At 46.9% G+C, this 22,489-nt stretch overlaps 1 protein-coding gene across 2 annotated transcripts in view; it reads right to left on the reverse strand.

The window, feature by feature from the left end:
- LOC125451251 (coiled-coil domain-containing protein 17-like) overlaps nucleotides 1-15,057 on the reverse strand; it is a 53,608-nt gene extending 38,551 nt beyond the window's left edge. For both annotated transcript variants that reach the window (XM_048528177.2, XM_048528175.2), the window contains exons 1-2: nucleotides 14,892-15,057; nucleotides 7,641-7,793 (exon numbers count right to left, since the gene is read on the reverse strand). In XM_048528177.2, the coding sequence (XP_048384134.1) occupies nucleotides 7,641-7,793; nucleotides 14,892-15,029 (291 nt within the window). In that variant the 5' untranslated portion in view covers nucleotides 15,030-15,057. The remainder of the gene's footprint in view (nucleotides 1-7,640; nucleotides 7,794-14,891) is intronic.
- Between the last annotated feature and the right edge of the window lie 7,432 nt (nucleotides 15,058-22,489).

A 22,489-nucleotide genomic window follows, 5' to 3' on the forward strand; every position in this document is an offset into this window, starting at 1 on the left:
AGACAGAGGATCTCTATCGGCGCAGGCTTGGAGGGCCGAAGGGCCTGTTCCTGTGCTGTAATTTTCTTTGTTCTTTTGTTCTTTGTTCTTGCACTTCCCAGAATCTAGTCTACTGCATTCACTGCTCACAATGTAGTCTCCTCTACACTGGGGAAACAAAGCGTAGACTTGTTGACCGCTTTGCGGAACATCTACATTCTACTCACAAAAAAGACACTGAACTACCCGTTGCCTGCAACTTCAATGCGCCACCCTGCTCCCTGGCCAACATCTGTCTCTGGTTTGCTACAGTGTTTCAGTAGGGACTCAAAATATTGAGTTCAATAATTTTAGGGCCTCAACTGTCCATGCCCCAGCCCCTACCCCACACACCAGGTCTTGTTACCACATAGCCTGCCATTACACACCCCCCGTTGTTCTCACTAACAGTCCCCGTTAACAACAATTCACCCTCCCAGCCTGATCGCTAGCAACTCCTTTGTCTGTCCAACTGTCTTTCTCTTTGGGCTCTATCCTATCATTTACTCCCTACCCCTCCCTATTTTCTGCATATAAACTGACATTTTCCCAGCCACCATCAGTTCTGAGGAAGGGTCACTGGGCCCAAAACATTAACTCTGTTTTCTCCTCCACAGATGCTGCTAGACTTGCTGAGCTTTTCCAGCAACTTTGTTTTTGTTCCTGGTAAAAATACATGATATAAGATCAGACCAGGTAAGGATGGTAGTTTCTTTCCCTCAAGGGCATTTGTGAACCACATGGTCTTTCTCCGACAATAGATTCACGGATACTATTAGGCTCTTAATTCCAGACTTTTTTAAAATTAGATTTAAATTCCACCATCTGCCATGGCAGGATTCAAACCCAGGTTCTCAGAACATTTTCTGGGTTTCTGGATTAACAGTCCAGCTAAAATACTACTAGGCCGTCACCTCCCCCCAGAGCAGCTTCAGAGTTGTAACAGAGTAAATCATTGAAAGAAACAGCAAGGAAGTTCAAAAAAAAACTGCAGCTTTAAATTGCTGAGTAGTCAAAATGGCTATGCATTTTCCATTCGCAGGTGCAGTGGAAAAGAAAGGAGATGCGAGACAGAATTGGAACTTTTTTCAACTCAGTGGCAAAACCATGAAATAGCAACAGAAGACCTGAGTGTATAAAAGTTGTAACTTTGCGATTAGTGCTCTGGAAAGGGGCTACAAGCTGTATTGCAGCCTAAGTTTCATTGAGTAACAGAGAATCCAGGTTGTAGGTATTTTGAAAGCTTTAAAGACACACATTGTACCCTATATTAATGTTACCTACGAAGAGCATGTGATCAACACTGGAATTCATGAAAAGAGGAAGGCTACGAAATTGCACTGATGTATCCAGCTAAACCCTCAGAGTTTGGACATCTGAATGATGACCTCAGGAATTGGACTGTCTTAGGAAAAATTGATCCTACCGTGAGAGTATATCTGCTGAGAGCATTGAAAGTGATTCTTAAGAAATCTATCAACATGAGCTGAAGGTCTGATAGTGTCAATCATCACATATTACATGTTAATAAGAGCATTGATGTGGCACTGTGTTATGCTGAGACACATTTCAGGCCAAATGAAAATAACAAGTGGGGAAAGAGGAAGGGATATTTGCAGAAAAGCTAGCAGGAAGTTCAAGTCCAAAGGATAAGATGTAAATATTGAGAAGGACATCACACAAAAGAACAGAAATCATATCCAGTGTAGGGGGGAAGCAGTGTTCTAACTGTAAGAAGTGGAATCAGTTTAGCACATAAATGGTTAGTTAGAAAGATGCTAAACATGCTTGTAATGCTGACCTATTAGAGGAATATGAGCCAAACGCAGATAAATAGGACTAGTTCAGTGTACGAAACCTGGTTAGCATGGATGCGTTGGACTGAAGGGTCTGTTTCCAGGCTGTATGACCCTATGACTCTATAAAATTAAATATAGAAGTTCTGATCACTATGCATTGACACTGTTTACACACATCTGCAGCGTTAACTACAAAATGCAAAAAAATCCATTCATAAAAGGGTTGATACAGCAATAGTAATTACAATTAACGTACACAATCCCTACAAATTTTTCTTGACTTGCCTGCAAATGTGGACATGATTTACTATACCATGGTGCATCAACAGCTACAATAAAGATGGCCCTGATAGACCTATCCCTGCCCACTGAACAGATTTCCTCCTATCTTGACTCTACTTTTCCTGTTTTTACTTACCTACACCCGTGATTTCACCTGCAAGCCTCTCTGCTCAACGAATCATCCTCCAATATTTCTAGCACCTTCAATATGATTTCACGACCAAACACATCTGTCCTTACTGTCTCCTTTTTGTTATCCCTCCACAATACCTCAATGCACTGTTCACTTGTTCCTAACACTCCTCTCTTTTCAACAGCACCATTCTAAGCAAATGCAGGGTACGTTACACCAGAACTTTTACCTTCTCCCTTCTCATTGCCTAAAACCCTAAACACTCTTTCTGGGCGAATCAATGATTTATTATTTGTACTTTGTTTAGCACGGTACAATGGTTTCATTGCTTTGAGGTCTTTAGCTACAGTAGGGAGGATCCATGACATTAGATCAAGAGGTTTATTTCAAATCCTACTCTTTGATTTGAGTGCGATAGAATGTACATACATGACAGGGACACTCAGGTTGAGTGGCAATCTGCAAATCCTTCTGACCAATGACATTGGTAGATAGTAAGAGTGGAAGAGATTCCTGGTCCACAAGATGGAAAGAAATTTGACTTTCTGCCATCTGTTAGAAATATATTTATTTTTAATCACAGCCTAGGTGAAAAACAAGATTCTGCAAGATTCTCTGGACTGAAAAGAGTTTTTAAACCACGTGATTTCTGCCTTTTTAAATTGAAAATCAAGTGACTTTGGAGAAGAAGCAAAGCAAAGCAATTCAGGAGTTTAGAAGTGGAGTTTACTGCCTTATTACTGGGAAAGTTTAGCTTTGAGAGGACTCGATAAGGCCCCTATATGAATAAAAGCTAAAAGCACTGCAGATGCTGTAAATGAGGAACAAAAATAGAAGTTGCTGGAAAAACTCAGTAGGTCTGGCAGCATCTGCGAAGGAAAAAATCCGAGTTAACGTTTTGGATCTGGTGATTCTTCCTCCATATGGTGGTAACATAAGGCACAGCCTTAAAATTAGAGGGGGTAAATTTAAAACTGAAATGAGACAACATTTCTTCAGCCAGAGAGTGGTGGGCTTGTGGAATTCATTGCCGCAGAGTGCAGTGGAGGCCGGGACGTTGGATGCCTTCAAGGCAGAGATCGACAAATTCTTGATCTCAAAAGGTATCAAGGGCTACGGGGAGAGTGCAGGAAAGTGGAGTTGAGATGCCCATCAGCCATGATTTAAATGGCGGAGTGGAGTTGATGGGCCGAATGGCCTTACTTCCACTCCTATGTCTTATGGTCTTATGGTCTTAACTAAGAAAAGCTAGTTTTCCTAGCTACCATTAGTTCTGAGGAAGGGTCATCAGATCCAAAACGTTTTTTGATTTTTTTCTTTACAGATGCTGCCAGGCCTGCTGAGTTTTTCCAGCAACTCCTGTTTTTGCCTCTACATGAATGGTGATCTTGCACCCATCTCTGGGCTTAGAGTTCAGTTGTACAGATGCAAAAGTCAGAATGCAATGAGGGCACCCTGGAATTTGCAACTGTCTTTCCTGAAATCCTGTTCTCAATAGAAGTTTCTGGAAATCTGATGGAGATTAGGTTAGATTCCCTACAGTGTGGAAACAGGCTCTTCGGCCCAACAAGTCCACACCGCCCCTTGAAGCATCCCACCCAGACCCATCCCAATCCCCCTATAATCCACACACCCCTGAACACTGTGGGCAATTTGGCATGGCCAATCCACCTAACCTGCACATCTTTGGACTGTGGGAGGAAACCGGAGCACCCAGAGGAAACCCATGCACACGGGGAGAATGTGCAAACTCCACACAGACAGTCACCCGAGGCTGGAATCGAACCTGGGCCCCTGGTGCTGTGAGGCTGCAGTGCTAACCGCTGAGCCACTGTGCTGCCGTTTCTAAGTACCTGTGTTTCTATGTACCTAGTAAAGCCTGGAAAGCTGGACTGTGACCAGGTTCTAAAGTCTCAAATCCAAGTTGGCTGCACTCAAAGCTGTTCATCTTCCATCCATCTACAACTGTCACTTCAATAATAGGAAGAAAAATGAAAAGTGAGAGGTGATCACACTTTATCCCTTGTTTCCAGGCCATCAAATCTCCAGAAAGGCGTCTTTTTATGTCGTCAGAGTGCATCTCTGTGTGAGGTGAAGGGGATATAATTTCAATTCCAGATCACAATTTACATGTTAATGGGTAGTTGCCGCTTGCTTTAAGAATATGCTTTGTTTCTCCTAAAATGGACATTTCTTTGATTCTAGATAGTAGCTTAACAAAACTGGAGGTGGCTACTTTTGAAATTGAGCCAACAAATATATACTAATGGTGCAACTGGTGAAGTAATGGAGCTTGATTACCCTCATGTCACAATAGTAACACATCACAGTCCATATCTTCTGAAGAAACTGGTGTAAAAGTATTGCAACAGCAACACGGACTCCAAGTGATCCATAACATACACCATCACCATTTGCTGTTTACAATGTGATCTCTGCTATATTGGGAAGGCCAAATGGAGATCGGGTGACATCTCTGATGAAGGGTCTAGGCCCGAAACGTCAGCTTTTGTGCTCCTGAGATGCTGCTTGGCCTGTGTTCATCCAGCCTCACATTTTATTATCCTGGAATTCTCCAGCATCTGCAGTTCCCATTATCTCGGATGACATCTGTCTTGATTCCTGACAGCGTTGAAATGAAGCAGCACAAATTACCATGGTGGGATTCGTATATAAAGATATTCAGAATTAGAATCACTAAACTAATGTAAACACAGCTGCAAACCTGGCTGAATTCAGCAAGATAGGTCACAAAAGTAGAAAAACACATCCTAGCAGCTACTTACAGCAAGACTCTGAGCTGGAGAAAAACAGACCCTGAACTACCTGTTGCCTGTCACTTCAACTTCAATGCACCACGCTGCTCCCTGGCCAACATCTCTGTCTCTGGCCCGCTGTAGTATTCCAACGAAGCTCACGCAAGCTGGAAGAACAACACCTCATTTTCCGCTTCGGGACCCCGCAGCCCTCTGGACTCAATATCGAGTTCAATAATTTTAGGGCTTAAACTCTCCCTTGTCGTAGGTCCCTACCCCACACATAAGACTTTATCATCACATAGCCTGCTATTACACACTACCTATTGTTAGTCACTAATAGTCCGCCTTAACAATGATTCACCATCCCTGCAAGATCATTATCAACTCCTTTGTCTGTCCAACTGCTCTTCTCTCTCTTTGGGTTCAAACCTATCGTTTACTCCCTACCGCACCCACCACCCTATTTTCTGCATATAAACTGAGGTTTTCCCATCAGTTCTGAGAAAGAGTCACCCGACCCAAAAAGTTAACTCTAATTTCTCCTTCACAAATGCTGCCAAACCTGCTGAGCTTTTCCAGCAACTTCTATTTTTGTTACTTACAGCAAGATTACATTCAGGTCACTGTGAGTTGCATTTTGAGATAATGGCCCAAACCAGCCTCTAAAACCACTACAAAAGAATCTCATATGATGAAAAACCCTCAGATCATCTAATGAAGTGTACCAACTGGCAACAACTGTGTATTTCTATCGGCCTTCATGATGCTGAAACACTCAAGATGCACTTGAATGCACAGACAAGTATAAAACATTAATTCTAATGGCCAACTAAACATTTAATGAAGCATTTTAAAAGATTCAATGAATTAAAATGTCAACCCCCATCACACACTGAATGACATATGTATCCCCCTGTCAGTTGGTTACCATTCAGTGTTGGATTTGGTTGAAGATCAATGTGAAGTCCAATGTCGGATATTAATTAAATTGATTTTAGGTTAATTCATCCTGTTGGTTGTATCCATCTTCAGTCTTTAATTGATGTTCCCATCTGGAGTTCGCTCAAACTATCAAGATCGATTCAACAACCTGGAGCTCTTTCTTTTTGCAAAAATAGGAAGAGCTACGACGAGATCTTTAATATATTTTAAAGAACGTTCAATAAAGAGAATATGGGTAAGTGGCTATACTTGAGAACGTATAATTTTTGCTTTTAATTGTGCTTTTAACAGTATTCTTCTGAATAATTGGAAAGGTTTATATTAAACAGATTAGTAGTTAAGCAAAAATGTATAGATATAACTTTCAAGTTTTTAGATGACCGTGGTTAATTCAAGTTTGGAAACTATAACTAAAGCACTTTAGTAAATATAAACTGACAACAACTGTGTTGATTTTCAAATTGATCTTCGTTCTTGTAGCCGTGGGAGATGGATTTTTCTCTTTGCATTCAATCAGGGCCAAAATGCATCTCATCCTCCCACCGCCTCATGATCCCAGCCCAGTTCTTTGGATAGTGGCAAGCTCCATTAATGTTTCCTAGCATTTAAAGCCAATCTGCTAGAGATTCTCAGATAAGTGGAGCACCAACAGAAGAGGATAGATGATGTTTACAGGTCTCAAGGCTGCAGTTCAAAAGGTATTTCATTCACTGTGAGCCACTGAGATCGTAAAACTCCTTCCAACATTATTCTCTTCTGTATTTTCTACATGCATCCTCTGACCTCCCTTATCTTTCTTCCCTAAAAACATGCAGTAAATGGCAGGGCCCTTAGGAGCTTGCTATCGAGAGGAATCTTTGAGTGCAAGTCCATAGCTCCCTGAAATTGGCAACACAAATGGATAAGATGTTAAAAAAATGTGGATGCCATGCTCGGCTTTGTCGGTCAGGGCACTGAGTATAAAAGTTGGGAAATCATGTTGCAGCTGTGTAAAACTTTAGTTAGGCAACCTTTGGAATATTATGTGTAATCCTGCTCACCACTGTATAGGAAGGGTGTGAAGGCTTTGGAGAAGATGCAAAATAAAAAGGGTTTACCAGGATGTAACCTTGATTGCAGTGTACTGACTCTTGTGAATCAATCAAACCTCATTCATGAGACCATTAATTCTATCCTGAATAAAAGGCTCTAGAAATTTTAAGGTTATTGCTTGTCCATCTGCAATTTCCACTCTTGCTTCCTTAAATATCCTTAGATGCATCTCATCTGATCAAGATGCCTCATCAATTTTAAGTATGAGCAGCTTATCCAATACCTCCTCCTTACTATTGTCAAAGTGACTGAGTTTCCTACTCAGTCTCACCATGGCCTGAGCAGCGACTTCAGCCCCTTCTCCTCTTTTCTGATCCGCTGTTCTTGCCCCTCACCTTGTAACCCATTTCTCATTCTCCTATCCCTTATTCTCACCCACACAATCGTTTCCAAACTATCATAACTCCACCCTCCCCAATTCCCACTATCCCTTATCTCCTGTGATCCTAAGTGACACAATTACAGTGAAAGGGTCTTAGGCCTTTAAGAACAGTAACAGCCAAACCTATAATATTGCTTTCTTGCAATATATTAAGCACACTTTCTGTTCGGCTAAAGTAGGAAATGTTTACTTTTTGTTAGAAGATCATGGCTACTTGTATTAGTGGAGATTACCTGGGCAAAGTCTTCCTGTTCATCAAATCTCAAATGATCATATATTAACCTCCTCTTGTTCTCATCCATTTCCTCCAGGATACCTCGCTCCTCCATTTCCTGTTGCTTCCTCTGCTCTTCACGGCGTCGCTTATAGTCCTTCAGCTGATTAAGCTGTCGTAAGAGAGTGAAATTTATAAAAATGAACAATATTCTGAAAATGGTCAATAGGTCAGACAGGAGCTACACAGAGAGTCTTCAGGCACTGGCAGTGGACATTGTCAGCTGTGCTGATGCAGACAATGTGGGAGATACAGGCTGACGGGGCTCGGTACTCTCTTCTACTTTCATATCAATCTGTCTTTCTTCTGCATCTTAAACTGGTTGTTGTCACACCACTGATAATGAGATTCTGTTTTCAGATTTTACCAGGTACTGGCATGTATCTAATGACATGATTCTCACAGGCTGATAAGTTAAGCCAAAATGGAATAAAGTATTCAACTAAATAGATTAGGGAGTATCAGGATCACAAGTATATTTCGGGCAGACACTTAGTTAAGTGTCAGGAAATGGTTCATTTTCCAGAAAACAATGCATCTCCTTTTGGCCTTTATGATGTTGACTTGGCTGTGCACACTTTCAAAACTGGCAAGAGGTACAAATTGTGGAAGTATTGTGAACCATGAGACAGGTAGTGACAGGTGTAGACAAGTGAAAATGGATGGCTTCAAGGTAGATGAAATTTAATGTAGGGAAGTGTCAAATAAGACATTGGGTATAAAAGTTGGGAAGTTATGTTGCAATTGTACAGGACATTGGAAAGGCCGTACTTGTATTGTGTTAAGTTTTGGTCACCTTGTTATACGAAGGATGTTATTAAACTGGAAGGGGTGCAGAAGAAATTTACAAGGATGTTGCCAGGACCCAAGGAACTGAGAAAAAGGGAGAAATTGGACAAGCTAGGATGTTTTGTTTCAAGCACAGAAGACTAAGGGGCTGATCTTATAGAAGTGTATAAGATCATGAGAAGCATGGATACAGTGAATGCATTCAGTCCCTTTCCCAGGGAGGGGAATTAAGGAATAGAGGGCATCAGTTTAAGGTAAGAGGGGAAAGAATACATGGGAACCTGAGGGGCAACTTCTTCTTTTATACAGAGCGGGGTATGCATATGGAATGAGCTGCCTGTGGAAGTATTTGAGGTGGATACATTAACAACATTTAAATGCATTTGGACAAATACATAGATAAGAAAGGTTTGGAAGGATATTGGCCAAGTGCAGGGAAATGGGGTTAGCATGGATAGACCAGTTTGGACCGACAGGCATGCCTCGGCGCTATGGAGTCTATAATCATACTGGTAGGCAGAAAGAGGAAAGCAAGTAGAAAATAAAGGGCATAATTCCAATTGAAAGATCTGGAGTTATAAGTACACAATCAGTGAAGGTGGCAAAACAGATTGTGGAAGCAATTTTAAAGAAATTGGGCATCGCGGGCTTCATAAAGCATTGACTACAAACGCAAGGAAGTTACAATGAATTCAAAACTCTGAATCTGCCTTAGCTGGAATACTGTGTCTAAATCTTGGCACTACATTTGAGGAAGGTTGTAAAAATAATTAAGAGTCTGCATAAAAGGTTGTTGAGAATAGTTCTAAAAATGAGGTACTTCAGATATGCAGACAGCTCTCGTGTTTAAATCCTGGAACTCCCTCTCTAACAGCATTGAGGTGCATCTACACCACATAGGCTCTTATCATGGGGCAATTAGAGATGGGCAATAAATGCTGCCTCAGCCAGTGATGTCAATATTTTGTGAAAGAATGAAAAACAACTGGCTAAGTTCAGGTCAGGCAGCATCAGAGCAGCAGGAAAGCTGACGTCCAAACCCAAGATGTTAGATTTCCTGTTCCTATGATGCTGCCTGGCCTGCTGTGTTCCTCCAGTTCCACACTGTGTTATCTCTGGCTCCAGCATTGGCAGTTCTTACTATCTCTGGCTAACTTCAGACTGTTCTCCTTCAAGAAGAGGTCACATGATAAAGATATACAAAAGAAAATCAAGAGGTGTCTAGTTGGTGCATATAAGGAGAAACCCCACATTTCCCACCCCAGGAGAAACTGTTCCTATTGACCCTAATCTTGAGACCCAAAGGACAGCAAATTGATGCAAATGGGAAAAGAACTGGTAAACTGAGGAAGTATTTTTTAAATGCAGCAGGTGTTTATGATCTGAAATGCATTGCTTGAGAATGTAGTGTAGACTGATTCAACACTGGCTTTCAAAAGGAGCTTGGGTAAGGACCTAAGGCTGGCATGGTGGTTCAGTGGTTAACAGTGTTATCTCACAGTGCCAGGGACCTGGGTTTGATTCCTGACCTGGGTGCTCTGATTTCCTCCCACAGTCCAAAGATGTGCAGGTTAGGTGGATTGGCCATGGGAAATTGTCTGTACTATCCAGGGATGAGCAAGCTAGTTGGATTAGCCATAGGAAATGTGGGGTCAGGGAGATGGGGTTGGTTCTGGTTGGGGATGTTCTTCAGAGGGTCGGTGTGGACTCAAAGGGCCAAACAGCCTGCTTCCACACTGTTGGTGTTCAAGGTAGATGAAATTTAATGTAGGGAAGTGTCAAGTAAGACATTAGGTATAAAAGTTGGTAAGTTATGTTGCAATTGTACAGGACATTGGAAAGGCCCTGCTTGTTGTATTGTGTTAAGTTTTGGTCACCTTGTTAAATCAAATGAAGCACCTGGAGAGAAACAACATTTACTGAGCTATAGAGATAATAAGGTGTAGAGCAGGACGAACACAGCAGGCCAAGTCGCATCTTAGGACCCAGAAAGCTGATGTTTCTGGCCCAAACCCTTCATCAGAAAATTTTTCTCTGATTAAGGGTCTAGGCTCGAAACGTCAGCTTTCCTGCTCCTAAGATGCTGCTTGGCCTGCTGTGTTCATCTCGCTCTACACCTTATCATCTTGGGTTCTCCAGCATCTGCAGTTCCTACTATCTCTCATTTACTTAGCTATGATAGAAGGGCAGGGAAGAGGGATGAATTGAGTTGTTCTTGGAGAGCTAGCACAGATATGTCAAGCTGAATGTCCTCCTCCTGTCAATTATTCTATGATCCTGTGCAACACACTGTCAGCTCTTATGCTTAACATTGATCTGTCTAATCAGAGCTGGGTCAATTTCTGGCTGGAGCAGAGACTATTTCCGAAAAAGGGATGGTGTTATATAACAATACACAATATATAAAGTGAGTACACGATCTTGGATTAGCTGCAGTGATCTATAGGGTTGGAGAGTAATTTTGGAAATGCTTTTCCTGATTGGTCAGTTTTCAATCTACTTTTCAATTCTTGCAGAAGATTTCCAGGCTTTTTGGGCAGGACCGTTTGTGTGTATTGCAGATAATTACAACAGGCTGGTTGGACCTGAGATAATGGGAACTGCAGATGCTGGAGAATCCAAGATAATAAAATGTGAGGCTGGATGAACACAGCAGGCCAAGCAGCATCTCAGGAGCACAAAAGCTGACGTTTTGGGCCTAGACCCTTCATCAGAGAGGGGGATGGGGTGAGGGTTCTGGAATAAATAGGGAGAGAGGGGGAGGCGGACCGAAGATGGAAAGAAAAGAAGATAGGTGGAGAGGGTATAGGTGGGGAGGTAGGGAGGGGATAGGTCAGTCCAGGGAAGACGGACAGGTCAAGGAGGTGGGATGAGGTTAGTAGGTAGGAGATGGAGGTGCGGCTTGGGGTGGGAGGAAGAACAGGTTAGGGAGGCAGAGACAGGTTGGACTGGTTTGGGGATGCAGTGGGTGGAGGGGAAGAGCTGGGCTGGTTGAGTGGTGCAGTGGGGGGAGGGGACGAACTGGGCTGGTTTAGGGATGCGGTGGGGGAAGGGGATTTTGAAGCTCGAGAAGTCCACATTGCTACCATTAGGCTGCAGGGTTCCCAAGCGGAATATGAGTTGCTGTTCCTGCAACCTTCGGGTGGCATCAGTGTGGCACTGCAGGAGGCCCATGATGGACATGTCATCTAAAGAATGGGAGGGGAAGTGGAAATGGTTTGCGACTGGGAGGTGCAGTTGTTTGTTGCGAACCGAGCGGAGGTGTTCTGCAAAGCGGGCCCCAAGCCTCCGCTTGGTTTCCCCAATGTAGAGGAAGCCACACCGAGTACAGTGGATGCAGAAAACCACATTGGCAGATGTGCAGGTGAACCTCTGCTTAATGTGGAATGTCATCTTGGGGCCTGGGATAGGAGTGAGGGAGGAGGTGTGGGTGCAAGTGTAGCATTTCCTGCGGTTGCAGGGAAGGTGCCGGGTGCCGGAAGGTGGGGTTGGAGGGCAGTGTGGAGCGAACAAGGGAGTCACGGAGAGAGTGGTCTCTCTGGAAAGCAGACAGGGGTGGGGATGGAAAAATGTCTTGGGTGGTGGGGTCGAATTGTAGATGGCGGAAGTGTCGGCGGATGATGCGTTGTATCCGGAGGGTGGTGGGCTGGTGTATGAGAATGAGGGGGATCCTCTTTGGGCGGTTGTGGCGGGGGTGGGGTGTGAGGGATGCGTTGCGGGAAATGCGGGAGACGCGGTCAAGGGCGTTCTCGATCACTGTGGGGGGAAAGTTGCGGTCCTTGAAGAACTTGGATATCTGGGATGTGCGGGAGTGGAATGTCTTATCGTGGGAGCAGACGCGGCGGAGGCGGAGGAATTGGGAATAGGGGATGGAATTTTTGCAGGAGGGTGGGTGGGAGGGAGGAGGTGTATTCTAGGTAGCTGTGGGAGTCGGTGGGCTTGAAATGGACATCAGTTACAAGCTGTTTGCCTGAGATGGAGACTGAGGTGTCCCGGAAGGTGAGGGATGTGCTGGAGATGGCCCAGGTGAACTGAAGGTTGGGGTGGAAGGTGTTGGTGAAGTGGATGAACTGTTCAAGCTCCTCTGGGGAGCAAGAGGCAGCGCCGATACAGTCATCAATGTAACGGAGGAAGAGGTGGGGTTTGGGGCCTGTGTAGGTGCGGAAGAGGGACTGTTCCACGTAACCTACAAAGAGGCAGGCATAGCTGGGGCCCATGCGGGTGCCCTTGGCCACGCCCTTAGTCTGTAGGAAGTGGGAGGAGTCGAAAGAGAAGTTGTTGAGGGTGAGGACGAGTTCGGCTAGGCGGATGAGGGTGTCGGTGGAGGGGGACTGGTTGGGCCTGCGGGACAGGAAGAAGCGGAGGGCCTTGAGGCCATATGCATGCGGAATGCAGGTGTATAGGGACTGGACGTCCATGGTGAAAATGAGGTGTTGGGGGCCAGGGAATTGGAAGTCCTGGAGGAGGTGGAGGGCATGGGTGGTGTCATGGACGTAGGTAGGGAGTTCCTGGACCAAAGGGGAGAAAAAGGAGTCCGGATAGGTGGAGATGAGTTCAGTGGGGCAGGAGCAGGCTGAGACGATGGGTCAACCAGGGCAGGCAGGCTCTCTGATGAAGGGTCTAGGCCCGAAACGTCAGCTTTTGTGCTCCTGAGATGCTGCTTGGCCTGCTGTGTTCATCCAGCCTCACATTTTATTATCCAGGCAGGTTTGTAGATTTTGGGAAGGAGATAGAAACGGGCTGTGCGGGGTTGGGGAACAATGAGGTTGGAGGCTGTGGGTGGGAGGTCCCCTGAGGTGATGAGGTCATGAATGGTGTTGGAGATGATGGTTTGGTGCTCGGGTGTGGGGTCATGATCGAGGGGGCGGTAGGAGGTGGGTGTCGGAGAGTTGGTGTCTGGCCTCGGCGATGTAGTTGGACCTGTGTGTCTTTTCCTGTCATTGTCATTCTTTGTAGGAATGTTAATGGCCTCCCTGGAAAAAATACCAATGCATACAGGTCTATTCCTGTCTTTACTGTTTGTGGCACCCTTGCCAGGAGATCTGCAGTCATGGTATGCCACACTGGTCAGTCTTGCACATTCCCTTCACAACCAATGTTTGCAAACATTCGTCCAACTACACCTGGGTCAAGCCTTCTTGCTGAAGGGATCCCCACAGCTTTTCAGCTCAGATCAACACGCAAACATACAAACTAGGTGCAGGAAGAGGCCATTCAGTCCACTCAGCCTGTTCCACCATTCATTAAGGATCATAGCTGTTCTGATTACTCCACATTCCTGCATTGCCAAATGGCCCAAATGGCTGAAATACTGACTACATTCTTTTCTGAATGTCACTTCGGATGGGTCTTTTTGCTCTTGTAATTTCAAGTACCTCTTCATCTGCGTTATGGTTTGAATACCTTTTTGTAAACAAAACGTCTTAGCATCTACATTTCCAAGACTTCTAAAATCAGAAAGAACTACCGAAAAAACAAAAACACAAATCGCTGGAAAAGCTCAGCAGGTCTGGTAGCACGTCTGGAGAGAAATCAGACTTAACATTTCGGTTCAAGCGACCCTTCCTCAAAATTGGGAAAGAGGAAGAGTGACTCTGCCCCGCAGGATGGGGAAGAGGAGGAGTCACGGACCCGAAACGTTAACTCTGAGACAGTGTAAATGTCCAGGCCTCCCACGCCAAGTGCCAAGCCTACGCCTTAACATAGCAACCAGCGTTTACAAACGCTAATACACACGTTGAACATCGATAAGTTTCAATAAACACATGGTCTTGTTGCTGGGTTTTAATGTCGGAACAATCCATCAATTTCAATCGCGGAGCCACAAACTGGATTGAAGTAGCAATGGCGAAAGCAACAATGAAATAAACGCCAATAATGTAACTTTTTTTTCAAAAAGTATTCTTACGCATCATATTTTGGTTGAGAACATCCAAATAAATGCAGCAAAAAGCAGTGCGTAAAATTAGAAGTTAGCAATTTCCAAAAATGAAATTAATCCTCAACTGTCCGTTCTTATCTCAGGCTTGGTCTAATTCAAAGAAAATTAAGTGATAAAGGCACCACTTAAATTGAAAAATGCATTCTAAATATTTACACGAAATCAACGATACCGGCAGTTAAGAAACGAGACTGCAGTAAACCCATCAGGAAGACAGGCATTTGAATCAGAAGGTCGACCATTATAATTCATCACATTTCTTTTCACTTCTGATTTTCGCACCTTTACAAATTGCGCAGTGAAGTCCTTCGACTGCATTTGCCTCGAGGACAAAGCAAATTTTCAAAAAGTGTTTTCGTTCTCCAACATTAAAGGAAATCTCAGCAAAAACACAAATATGAATGCATCTTGGTGCTGTTGAGAGTGGAAATACATTGTATTTAAACGAGACATTAGGAAAAATAATTAAAAACTTTTCACCATATCTTCAGGGGTTTTGGTTATCAATGCTCTTCCGAACTCAGTCCCGATGCAAAACTTCTCCCGATGCTTTTCCAGCAAAGACGGAGATTTAAAAGTCATCTTACAACTCAAACAGCTCAGGTACCTCGGCGTCATATCGAATCGATAAGAGCAACGAAGTGAATTAAACTCTGCAACCAGAATTTAAAGCCAGGACCATCGGATGGCGCCAGCTAGCGGTGGGAACCAGCTGTACAGCTGATTGCTCAAGTGTTCGAGATAATGGGAACTGCAGATGCTGGAGAATCCAAGATAATAAAATGTGAGGCTGGATGAACACAGCAGGCCAAGCAGCATCTCAGGAGCACAAAAGCTGACGTTTCGGGCCTAGACCCTTCATCAGAGTGTTCTCTGAGCCCGACAAGTTCCAATGGGCTCCCGATCCAATCATTTGCTTTCTGAAATGGTCACGATTGTTCTCTGGGATAAGAGGAACTGCAGATGCTGGGGAATCCATACAGCTCTGTACCTCGTTGTCTACTATCGTTCTCTCTTGTGTTACTTCGCGGTAACGATCTGATCATTGGCAGAATGATTTGAGATGAGATCTTTGGAATACTCAACGCCCAGAGTATATGTGGAAATGAGGGGGAATCAGTAGCTGGAAGGGCGAGAGACAAAAATATTCATGGCATTTATAAAGTCATTTGGAAATGTCACCGACAGGGCCATGAATCAAGGGCTACAAAGACCAATACAGGCGGATACTTCCCGTTCTTGTCCAGGGAGAACATGAAAGGCCAAATAGTCTTCTTCCATGCAACAAATTTTCAGTTTCTACATTCCACAAGCACCAAATCAGCAACCAGCTCTTTTGTTTCACAATGTTGGTTGAGTGATAAATAGAACTCCCCCACTCAACTTCAAACAGTGCTATCAAATCTTATCCATCCCCCAAAGAACGCAGATGGGGACCCCAGTTTTAATCGTCTAAAAAAAAACTAATATTTGCAAAATAACAAGAAATAAACTAACTGTATTACAGCAAAACCCATCACAAATCCCAGTACATCACCCAACCCTACTCTTTCCCAAACTCCATCTTTAACATCTACTGAATTTTCTGTTACCAAACTAAATTAATTTTATACTATATGTCCTTAGCTAACTAGATATTTTACAAAATGTGAGGACAAGATCTAATTCTTAAAAATACATCTTGAATTTTAAAAAATGAGACAATGATTTGAGACAAGGGACAGCAGTTTAAAACTAAAACCAATTATGGGGCAAGTTCTGGATGTAAGTTTGCTCGTTGACACGGAAGGTTCATTTTCAGACGTTTCGTCACTTTTTTTATTTGGAAAAAAAATACTTTATTCATAGAATGTACAAAAAATAAAACATTTATACGCCTACCCAGTCAAGCAAGCTGCTCCTGGTTTTCCAGGGGGTACATACACCAACTAAAGGCAAAAACAAAACAAAGAAGAAAAAAAAACAAAGCAAAAGAAAATACCCCAGCAGTTGTCACCCCGCACAGTCCCCATTGGCCCCCTGACTAGTTGGGGAAGGCGCCAGCTGGGCCCAGTTACCAGAAAGGGCCCTTTTTACTATCCTGGACGAGGGATTTCATACCGTGGTCTTCCCCCACCGCGCCTTGGCGGCGGCTGCCCCAAGCTTTAGTGCGTCCCTCAGCACGTAGTCCTGGGCCTTGGAGTGTGCCAGTCTGCAACACTCGGTCGGGGTCAGCTCTTTCAGCTGAGAGACCAGCAAGTTGCGGGCAGACCAAAGAGCGTCTTTCACCGCATTGATGGTCCTCCAGGAGCAGTTGATGTCGGTCTCGGTGTGCGTCCCGGGAAACAGCCCGTAGAGCATGGAGTCCCGTGCCACGGAGCTGCTCGGGACGAATCTCGACAAATGCCACTGAAACCCCCTCCAGACCTCATGCGCGTAGGCACACTCCAGAAGGAGGTGATCAACAGTCTCGTGCCCCCCACAGCCACCTCGAGGGCAGCATGCGGTGGCGCAGAGATTCCGGGCATGCATAAAGGATCTCACTGGCAGAGCCCCTCTCACCGCCAGCCAAGCAATGTCCTTGTGCTTGTTTGAAAGTTCTGGCGATGAGGCATTCTGCCAAACGATTTTGGCAGTCTGTGTGGGGGAACCACACGACAAGATCCACCCTCTCCTTTTCCGGAAGGGTCTCGAGGATACTATGTGCTGACCACTGCCTGATGGCCTTGTGGTCAAAGGTGGTTCCTTTAAAAAATTTCTCCGTGAAGGACAGGTGGTACGAGACGGTCCAACTACTCTGAGCGTTCCGCGGCAGCGAGGCCAGGCCCATCCTTCGCAACACCGGGGACAGGTAGAACCTCAGTAAGTAGTGACACTTGGTGTTTGCGTACTGAGGATCTACGCACAGCTTGATGCAGCCGCACACAATGGTAGCCATCAGGGCGAGGGTGGCGTTCGGTACGCCCTTTCCCCCATTTCCCAGGTCTTTGTACATGGTGTCTCTGCGGACCCGGCCCATCCTCAACCCCCAAATGAAGTGGAAGATGGCCCAGGTGACCGCAGCAGCACAGGTCCAGGGATTAGGCCAGACCTGCACCACATACAACAGTACCGAAAGCCCCTCGCACCTGACAACCAGGTTCTTACCCGCGATGGAGGGGGACTGGAGCGTCCACCTGCTCAGCTTCTGCTTCAGTCTGGTGATACGCTCCTCCCAAGTCTTAGTGCATGCCCCAGCTCCACCGAACCAAACACCCAGCACCTTCAGGTAGTCTGTCCTGACGGTGAAGGGGATGAAGGAGCGGTCGTCCCAGTTCCCGAAGAACATGACCTCGCTCTTACCCCTATTGACTTTGGCACCCGAGGCCAGTTCAAACTGGCCGCAGATGTCCAACAGCCTACTCACCGACAGACGATTGGTGCAGAAGACGGCGACATCATCCATGTACAGGGAGGTCTTGACCTGAAGGCCTCCGCTGCCTGGGATAGTCACGCCCTTCAGGCTCACATCCTTCCTGATGGATGCGGCGAAGGGCTCCACACAGCACACGAACAAGGCAGGAGAGAGCGGGCAGCCCTGCCTGACTCCAGATCTAACAGGAAAACTGTCCAATTCCCACCCGTTGATCGAGACTGCGCTCAGTGTTGGTGTAGAGCAGCCGGATCCAATTGCGGATGCCCTCCCCGAACCCCAATTTGGAGAGGACGTCCCTCATGTAAGCATGAGAGACCCTGTCGAAGGCCTTCTCCTGGTCCAGGCTGACGAGGCAGGTGTCCACCCACCTGTCCTGTACGTAGGTGATCCTATCCCTGATGAGTGCGAGGCTCTTAGCAATCTTCCTGCCTGGCACAGCACAGGTTTGGTCAGGGAGAATCACTGACTCCAGGACAGACCTGACCCGGTTGGCTATGACCTTTGACAGGATTTTGTAGTACAGGTTCAATAGTGAAATGGGACGCCAATTCTTAATTTCTTCCCTCTCCCACTTCCTCTTGTAAATGAGGGTGATGATGCCCTTCCTCATGGACTTGCACATTTCCCCTGCCCGAAGTGCAGTATCGTACACATCCAGCAGGTCTTGGCCGACCAGGTCCCACAGAGCGGAATACAGCTCGACCGGTAAGCCGTCGCTCCCGGGAGTCCTATTCCTCTCAAAGGGCTTCAGGGCTCTGGTCAGCTTGTCCAGGGATATCGGCCGGTCCAGCCACTCCATCGTGCCGTCGTCCAAGACCTCCGTGATGGACGACAGGAATGACTCGGAGGCCATGCTGTCCGTGGGCTTCGCGTCTTACAGTCCAGCATAGAAGGATCTGCTGATCCTCAAAATGTCGGGCCGAGACGACGTCACCGAGCCATCGTCCTCCTTCAGCCGGCTAAGCACAGAGCCCTCTTTGTGCACCTTCTGAAAGAAGAAACGCGAGCACGTCTCGTCCTGCTCCACGGAGTGGACCCTGGACCGGAAGACTATCCTGGAGGCCTCCGCAGTGAAGAGCGAGGCTTGCTGGCCCCTCACCTCATGGAGGTCCTCCGTGACATCAGCCCCCATCGACTGCAGAAGGAGCAGGTTCTGCATCCTTTTCTGGAGTCGCGACAGCTTTCCCCACCTCTCTCTCGCCTTCCGAACACCCTTGAGGACAAAGAACTTCTTGATGTTCTCCTTCACTGTCTCCCACCGGTCGCCTGGAGACTCAAAGAGGGGTTTCACGGTTCTCCAACTGGTGTATTCCCTCTTAAGCTCCTCGACGTTCTCTGGGGTCAACAGAGTCGTGTTGAGCTTCCACGTCCCATTGCTGGCGGGCTGGTCGTCCTCTAAGTGACAGTCGGCCAACAGGAGGCAGTGGTCAGAGAAGAACACCGGCTTGATGCTGGTGGACCTGACCGAGAACACCCATGACAGAAACAGGAAGTCTATCCTTGAGCGGATAGACCCGTCTGGCCGCGACCAGGTGTATCTCCGCTGCGCTCCGTCTGCAAGGGTGAAGACGTTGAGCAGCTTCGCGTCCTTCACCGTGCCCATCAGTAATCTGGATGTGACGTCCAGTTGACTCCCCCCACCCGCTGTCCCCACGCCGGATCTTCCATCTGCATCGATGATGCAGTTGAAAGTCTCCGCCTAGGATGACTGGCCTGGACGTAGCCAGCAGGGTTGGAAGTCGCTGCAGGACGGCCAACCGCTCACTCCGTACTGCTGGGGCGTACATGTTGATCAGCCTCAGGGGAGTGTTCCTGTCGGTCACATCAGCCACTTGGAGGCGCCCCCCACCACCTCCTGAACTTGAGAGATGGTGAAGTTGTGCCCCCGCAGCAAAATAGCCAGGACTGAGGAGCGACAGTCATTTCCCCCCCGTCCAGATCGAAGGCCCACAGGTCCAGGCGCCCGACCATTTCCCATATCTGCCGAGGTGCGGTATCCCGCACTACTGCAGAAACAGGAGGTCTGCCTTGATGGTGGTCAGGTAGGCCAACGTGGACACACATCTTGCGGTTGACTTGACGCTGCGCACATTAACGCTCACAACTCGTACCCCCATTGTGGGCAGTGACCGCAGTACCATCCCCAAGTCCAAGGTCCAGCCCCTCCATCGGTCCCTTCATGCCCATTGCCCGGGCGAACTGCTGGACGCTCTCCGGGCTCAGGAAACCGTCCGTCCTGCCTCCCGGGTGGCATCCCCCCGTCGGGGGTATGGAGGCAGGAGAGTCCGGCTCTGTGTCAGGCTGGGGACACGCTGTTCCCAGCTTCCCACCTGAAGGTTCCAGGGCCCCAGTGGCACGTGGCTGGGTGTCGGAGGGAGCTTCAGGACACCTTCTGTCACCTGGGAGTGGGGTGCTGCTTTCCTTCTCCCTTGAGATCTTTAGCTTCTGCTTTGGGCAGGCCCTCTCCGAATCTCCCTCGTCAGAGGAGATCTTATAGCCCCCTGTAGCTGCCTCTTCCCACCTGATGGTTGCGGTGCTGGGGCCCACCGGCACACCTTCCTCCTTGCCTTCCGGACCGTCGTCCACGCCCCTGGGTCACCTGTCGCTTCCTCCACTGACTCCAGTTTGTCCGGGGGGGGGGGGGGGGGGTGGTGCCTGCACGGAGGCTTTGCTGGCCTCGGGTCCGTCCTGCGGGGCTGGGCCCTCCTGCACATTAGGGGAGTCCTTGCAGGGCCCTGGTGCCTTCCTCTCCTCCGGGGAGGGGGGGGGGGGCTTACCCCGCATTGCCCCTGCCGGCGACCTGGGCGTAGGTGGTCCACTGCCGCGGGCATGCCCTATAGAGGTGGCCCACTTCCCCGCAAAGGTTGCAGCTTTTTTTCTTGTGGGAAATCCTTTGCAAGGTGTCCCTCCTCCCTGCAGATGGTGGCTTTGCAGTCGACCATCACGTAACCTGACCTACCACAGGCATGGCAGACTTTAGGTTGCCCTTGCTCCCGCCGATCATGAAGCTGGATGGTGGGTGTACGATGTTTCCGCCTGCGCCCGTCCTCAGCGTCACCTTGACCTGCCTCTTACTGGTCCAGATCCCGAAGGGGTCCATGATGTCAGTTAGGTCCCCTTCCACCTTCACGTACATTCCGAGGAAGGTCAGGACATCAACTGCTGGCACATGCGGGTTGTACATGTGTACAGTCACCATACGGCTCCTCTGCACTGGCATCACAAACAGCGGGACAGCGGTCAATACAGAGAGGGGGCCCTCACCTCCTTTTTCCTTGAAAACCTCCAGGAAGCGCTCGCAAAGCTTGGCACTCCGGAAGGTCACATCGTAAAAACCTCCTCCGGGGAAATCCTGCAGGCAGTAAATGTCCGCAGCAGCGAACCCACAACAGTCCAACAGGACCCTCTTCACGAAGGAGGAGCGGTCCACAGGTGCACCTTCATCCACCTTCTTCACGGAAATGCGGATGGTGTTCCGGACCCCCTGACCTGGGGCATGAGCACTCGCCGCAGCCATCATTGCAGGTTGGCTGCTCCCCTGAACCAGCGTTCGGCCGAAGCCAGCGTTAAGATCCACTGGTTGCAAGGGTGCACAGCCAACCCGACATCTTCCTTTCACCTCCAACACAGTCGTGCTGTCCTCTTGTCGGTCCACAAAAGAGTGGGTCTTTATTTTGTTCCGGATGTAAGCTGGTTCACTGAGCTGGAAGGTTTGTTCCCAGACGTTTCGTCACCATTCTAGGTAACATCAACAGTGAGCCTCCAGTGAGGCGCTGGTGTTATATCCCGCTTTCTATTTATATTATGTTGAGAAAGGGATACAGATAAAACGATAGGTTAAGTAGGTAGGCAAAAATTGGGCAATGGAGTATAAAATGGAAAAAGGTAAAGTTTTTCATTTTGGAAGGAAGAACAGAAGAACAGAATATTATTCAAGTCAGTTGAAAATGCATAAAGCTGCAACACAAAGGGACTGGGGGGTACAAGATACATAAAGCTAGCACAAGTGCAGCAGCTAATCAAGAAGGCAAATGCAATGTTGGCCCTTATTTTAGGGTGGTTGGGGTATAAAAGTAAGGAAGTCTTACTACAACTGTACAAGATGCTGGTGAGAGACCCTCCACATCCAGAGGACTATTAACAGTTCTGGTCCCCTTATTTAAGGAAATATATCATTTTATTGAAGGCAGTTCAGAGAAGGCTCAAGGATGATGCCTGGTCTGGAGGGATTGTCTCATAAGCATATACAAAACACGTTGGTACTCTACTCAATAGAGGTGAGAGGTGATCTTATTGAAACATATAGGGTCCTGAGAGGAATGACAGGATAAATGTTGAGAGGACATTTCCTTTCTTGGGAGTCTCGAACAAAAGGCCATAGTCTGAGAACAAACTGCTGCCAGTTTAATACTTGAGATGATGAAGAATTTGTTCTTTCAGAGGGTTGAGTCTCTTTGGAAATCCTTACCACAGAGAGCTGTCAGGGCAGTGTCCATGTGCATATTTAAAGCTGAAATTGATAAGACTGGTCAATGGAGGAAACAAGGCTTACAGGGAAAGGACAGGAAATGACCCCATTGAATGGCTGACCAGGCTCAAGGGCCTGTTCCTATTTCTTACGGTCTTAATCATTGATTCAACTAGAAAAGTAAAATAACTGCATTTTTGGACAGAATAGATTCAG

This window comes from Stegostoma tigrinum, chromosome 3, assembly GCF_030684315.1.
Source record: "Stegostoma tigrinum isolate sSteTig4 chromosome 3, sSteTig4.hap1, whole genome shotgun sequence".
NCBI lineage: Eukaryota > Metazoa > Chordata > Chondrichthyes > Orectolobiformes > Stegostomatidae > Stegostoma > Stegostoma tigrinum.